This window comes from Priapulus caudatus, unplaced genomic scaffold (genome assembly GCF_000485595.1).
Source record: "Priapulus caudatus unplaced genomic scaffold, Priapulus_caudatus-5.0.1 Scaffold335, whole genome shotgun sequence".
NCBI classification, from domain to species: domain Eukaryota; kingdom Metazoa; phylum Priapulida; class Priapulimorpha; order Priapulimorphida; family Priapulidae; genus Priapulus; species Priapulus caudatus.
In genome coordinates, this window is record NW_014577396.1 from 154,137 (window position 1) to 159,883 (window position 5,747).

The window sequence follows — 5,747 nt, forward strand, 5'->3', positions numbered from 1 at the left end:
TACTTCCAGCGGGTATCAAGCCGGTGGTAATAAAGGATCGATATAGACCTATTGGCGACTAATTGCTCTCAATTCAAATCCGGGCTTTATCGTAGCAATGTCACTCGCAGATATAAATCCACGCAGGGAGAGAATCACTCCGCCGCTGGGGATTCAGGAGGCGTTCTATATTAAATGTAAAGACAACCAACGTTACAACAAATTATATACCGTACTATACTTTACGCATTCTAAGCACTATATAGCGTATACTTATCTGATCGGGTATTGCTAGAATTATGCTTTTTAGGTTTGAGGTTACAGGCGTATGGTTTGCAATCATGGTCTACTATATTGCACTGTGATTTCGCTTCGTCATTATTCAAATAAAAAAAAGTATTGGTACGTGTCCATCATGTTGCTAGCCATACACGGCGCTAAAAGCGCCATCTATCAAGGAGAATCCCCTCGTCCGTACTGGATACATATGGGGCCTACGTGGATACACACGCGTCGCACTGGCACCTCGCCTCGTCACGCGACGTAAATCATCAGCCATGTCTTTATGCGGGTCATTGCTCGACAAGAGGATCCCCATACGTACAGCCTCTTACACGACACACAATTTAATAACTTGAATTGAACTTGGCGCGGCTAAAAAATGCATATAACTCGCATTTGCGAACCAAAGAGCCTAGATTCTGGAATGGCAAAGCTGTCGCTTTCGCATGCATGCCTTTTACTTCAATGTAGATTTCTTTTTATTCGACTGCCACTCAACGCCTGCTCTATCACCTCGCTCTGTATCGCTATCTCAGCATCGGTAATGTACTGAGCACGCAGAGTAGCCCCGGCAACCATCGTGACGGCGACAGTTGTGGTTAGACTTGTCGTCCAGCGTGGCGTCCATTCGCGTAACGTCACTTCGTGTCGCCGTAACGGATGGGTGAGCACATAAAAAAACATACACAAATAGCGAGGAAAATTGCACTTTCCCGTCGTTCTTTTTCTCCTCCGCTCTACTAGTTCAGCTCGTTCGTTCCTCCAATCCAACCCGCTCTTCCATGACATTTCCGCGTACCTTAACTCCTACCGATTCTCTCTATCTTTCTCTCTCTTCTCTGCTCTCCTCTCTCTCTCTCTCTCTCTCTCTCTCTCTATCTATCTCTCTCTCTCTCTCTCTCTCTCTCTCTCTCTCTCTCTCTCTCTCTCTCTCTCTCTCTCTCTCTCTCTCTTCTCTCTCTCTTTCGTTTCTTCTCTCGTCTTTTTATTTCTTTCTTATTTTTCTGTTCTTTCTTATTTGTCTCCCCTCCCTCCCTAAATTCCTCCACCCCTCTCTTTCCTACACCACCTGTTTCTAATCTTCGCCTTTCCCCTCTTCCCGCTCCCAATTTCCGCCCTCCGCCACCAATCCGCTTTCCCCTTCCTTCCCCTTCCTTCCTTCATCCCCACTCTTCGTATTCAGCCGCTGGAAAACGGCGCCGAGATTAAAATGAGAGCGGCTAAATGACGCTGCATGCATAGATGATCGGATTGACGAGCAGCGCTCGCTCGGATATGTCGCCTGGTCTCGCAGGGTTCGATATAATACTGTCCGACTACTTACTCGCTTTGCGCTGTGAACGAACGCCCCACAATATTAATAATAAATCCCCTAACTCATCTCCTAATGCCATATGCACATATATATATATATATATATATATATTATATATATATATATGCACCTCTGCAGCGATCGAACGTTCGATATTCTGAGTCTGACGGAAATGGCATCGACTACGTATGTTTAGATATATGACGGGCAGCGGACGACGGTCGCAGCTTTACAATCGCTACCTTCAACTCCCGCGCCACCCGGGAAATATAGATAGCGAGCGAGATTGGGAAGCGGAGCTAACGCAGAATGGGCGTGGAAGCCGCATATAGAGGCATAAAAGCGTGGTGAAGATCTAAACATGAGTAGCGGAAACGCGGAGTGAAAGCAGGAATATTAGAGGAACGGGATGGTGGAGTGATACTGCGCTGAAGGTAGAGATGTTTTGATGGTGCAGGTGTGAATTAGGTCGTCGTAGTGGTCGTGTGTGTGTGTGTGTGTGTGTGTGGTGTGTGTGCGTGTGTGTGTGTGCGTGTGTGTGTCGCGTGTGCCGTGTGCGTGTGCGTATGCGTGCGTGTGGCGTGTGCGTGCGTGTGTGCGTGTGTGTGTGTTTTGCGTGTGTGTGCGCGCGTGTGTGTGTTTGTTTGTGTGCGCGCGCGTGTGTGTGTGTTGTGCGTGTGCGTGGGGTCGTGTGCGTGTGCGTCGTGCGTGTGCGTGTGCGTGTGCGTGTGCGTTGTGGTGTGTGGTGTGTGTGTTGTGCGTGTGTGTGCGCGCGTGTGTGTGTTATGTTTGTGTGTGCGCGTGTGTGTGTGTGTGTGTGTGTGCGTGTGCGTGTGCGTGGTGCGTGTGCGTGTCGGTTGCTTGCGTGTGCGTGGCGTTGTGTGTGCCGTGTGGTGTGTGTGTGTGTGTGTGTGTTTGTTTGTGCGTGTGTGTGCGCGTGTGTGTTGTGTATGTTTGTGTGTGCGCGCGCGCGTGTGTGTGTGTGTGTGTGTGTGTGGTGTGTGGTGCGTGTGCGCGCGCGCGCGTGTGTTGTGTGTGTGTGTGTGTGTGTGTGTGTATGCTGTGTTTGTATAATGTATGTGTGTGTGTGTGTTTGTGTTTGTTGTGTGCGGTGTCTAAGTATGCGCGGTGGAAGAGATAGAGAGAAAGAGAGTCTACGCCCATGTGCGTGCATGTGCGTGTGGAAGTGTGAAAGTGTACGTGGGCGCGCGCGCGGCGCGGTGCGTGTGTGTGTGTGTGTGTGTGTGTTGTTGTGATGTGTGTATGGTGTGTGTGTGTGTGTGTGTGTGTGTGTGTGTGTGTGTGTGATGTGTGGTGGTGGGTCGGGATGATGGTGTGTGTGTGTGTGTACCTGCGTGTGTCTGTGTGCATGCGTGAATATGCAGATCGGTTATATCCGTTAGTATAGATACTTGCGGCATGTGTGTAACCAGACGTAGGCTAGGGGTAGAGCTGGATGCAAGAAATGCATAGTTGCCCAAAATGAAGTCGGATATGCTTAATGTGTGTGTGACGAATATTTGGCGATGGAGCTATAGGATAGGGAGAAGAGATGAACGTAAATGTAAAGATAAAGGAAAGTTGAAAGCGGGGCAATGGTAGCGGTTGAGATTGATGGTTGAGTTCGTGTCGAAAGACGCTAAAAATAACCGTCAATGATACCGAATGTAAAAAAGGTTAATAACTTAATAGATAAAATCGAGACTCTCGTCTGATGTTGATGAATAAATAACTATCTCTGCTTTATATCACAGACTCCGAACTGCTGCTATCTGTACTGTTGCTATGCTAGTGATCGTTAGCATCTGTGTGCGCGCGTGTGAGTGTGCGTACTTGTGTGTACGTGCGTGTGCGTGCGCGTTTAGGTGTATCTCTGTGTACGTGTATATGTGTGCAACTGCATGCGTGCATGCATACGTGTGTTTGTGTGTGACTGTGTGCGCGTTCGTGCGTGAGTTGTGTGCGTGCACGTGGTGCGTGCTTGTGTGTATCAGCTCTGTCTGTCTGTTTGTCTGTCTGTCTGTCTGACCGTCCGTCCGTGCGTGCGTCTGTTGTCCGCGCGGGCGTCCGTGCGTCCGTCCGTCCGTCCGTCCGTCCGTCCGTCCGTCCGTCCGTCCGTCTCTCCGACCGTCTGTCTGTCTGTCTGTCTGTCTGTCTGTCTGTCTGTCTGTTTGTTTGTCTATCTATATGTCTGTCTGTCTGTCTGTCTGTCTGTCTATTTGCCTGTCTTTCTGTCTTTCTGTCTGTCTGGCTGGCTGGGTGGCTGATGGCTGGCTGGCTGGCTATAGCTGTCTGTCTGTGTAGCTGTGTGACGTCAGGTAGGGCCTACATCGTCTGTCTGTGTAGCTGCGTGACGTCAGGTACATCGTCTGTCTGTGTAGCTACGTGACGTCACGTACATCGTCTGTCTGTGTAGCTGCGTGACGTCAGGTACATCGTCTGCCTGTGTAGCTGTGTGACGTCACGTACATCGTCTGTCTGTGTAGCTGCGTGACGTCAGGTACATCGTCTGCCTGTGTAGCTGTGTGACGTCAGGTACATCATCTGCCTGTGTAGCTGTGTGACGTCAGGTACATCGTCTGTCTGTGTAGCTGTGTGACGTCAGGTACATCGTCTGTCTGTGTAGCTGTGTGACGTCAGGTACATCGTCTGTCTGTGTAGCTGTGTGACGTCAGGTACATCGTCTGTCTGTATAGCTGTGTGACGTCACGTACATCGTCTGTCTGTGTAGCTGTGTGACGTCAGGTACATCGTCTGTCTGTGTAGCTGTGTGACGTCAGGTACATCGTCTGTCTGTGTAGCTGTGTGACGTCACGTACATCGTCTGTCTGTGTAGCTACGTGACGTCACGTACATCGTCTGTCTGTGTAGCTGCGTGACGTCAGGTACATCGTCTGTCTGTGTAGCTACGTGACGTCACGTACATCGTCTGTCTGTGTAGCTGCGTGACGTCACGTACATCGTCTGTCTGTGTAGCTGCGTGACGTCAGGTACATCGTCTGTCTGTGTAGCTGCGTGACGTCAGGTACATCGTCTGCCTGTGTAGCTGTGTGACGTCAGGTACATCGTCTGTCTGTGTAGCTGTGTGATGTCAGGTACATCGTCTGTCTGTGTATCTGTGTGACGTCAGGTACATCGTCTGTCTGTGTAGCTGTGTGACGTCAGGTACATCGTCTGTCTGTGTAGCTGTGTGACGTCACGTACATCGTCTGTCTGCAGGCTACGACGGAGTTCGTGAAGGCGGCGAAAGATCATGGCATCGAGATTCTGACGGCAGAAAGCTTCGCAGCCGATCCTTACCAACAAGTGACCAATATCAAGGTACAACGAGTATACTCTGTATAGTAGCTGTTCTGGCTTCCTTGTCGACAATATAGTGGTGCGTGTATACACACACGCATGCGCCCACGCACGCACGCACGCACGCACGCACGCACGCACGCACGCACGCACGCACGCACATACACACACACACACACACACACACACACACACACACACATACACCGCACACGCATACATACACACCCATGCGCGCCCGTGATATTACGCCACAAAGTACGACCATTGCTTTCCTCCGGACAAATCAAACATCCGCCTGATCTTTTCGTTTTACCTGAAACTATGGACGTCTAACGAAGGAGAATTATCCGTAATTATTGAGCGTCTGTATCTTGTTAACACCTCGCATGCAGTGGCAACAGTGCAGTAGCGTGGCAGACGCTGCGACGAATTATAATGAATTATTCACCGTGCTCGTTACTGTACTTGAGCGGCCGGTCTTAATGGTTGGTCCTAACCAGCTTTTAGCGCGCAAATCTGCGCGTGTCGGTTTCAAAGTCGATGAGTCAAGCCTCAAAGGTCTAGGTTGCAATTCAAATGGGTAACTATTTGCCGTTGCCTTTTCAAACTATTGCGTGAAGTGTCTGGAAATGTGTGACACATGTTTGATTGGCAGCGCTTGATGCCTTTTTCAATGAAGATATTTTGAATTCAGCAGGCTTACTGGATACAGTTTTTCCTTCCGATTTTTAATTGAAATGACAACACACACGCGCGCGCACACACACACACACACACACACACAAACACACACACACACACACACACACACACACACACACACACACACACCACACACACACACACAGGAAGCACACATGTATTCACT

General features: G+C 49.7%; 1 protein-coding gene across 1 annotated transcript in view; it reads left to right on the top strand.

Moving 5' to 3' along the window:
- The window catches only part of LOC106809189 (gamma-aminobutyric acid type B receptor subunit 2-like), a 45,548-nt gene that overhangs the window by 7,086 nt on the left and 32,715 nt on the right, over window positions 1-5,747 (top strand). Inside the window, 2 exon segments of the mRNA XM_014812183.1 lie at window positions 4,796-4,897; window positions 5,272-5,284. Coding sequence (XP_014667669.1) covers window positions 4,796-4,897; window positions 5,272-5,284 — 115 coding nt within the window.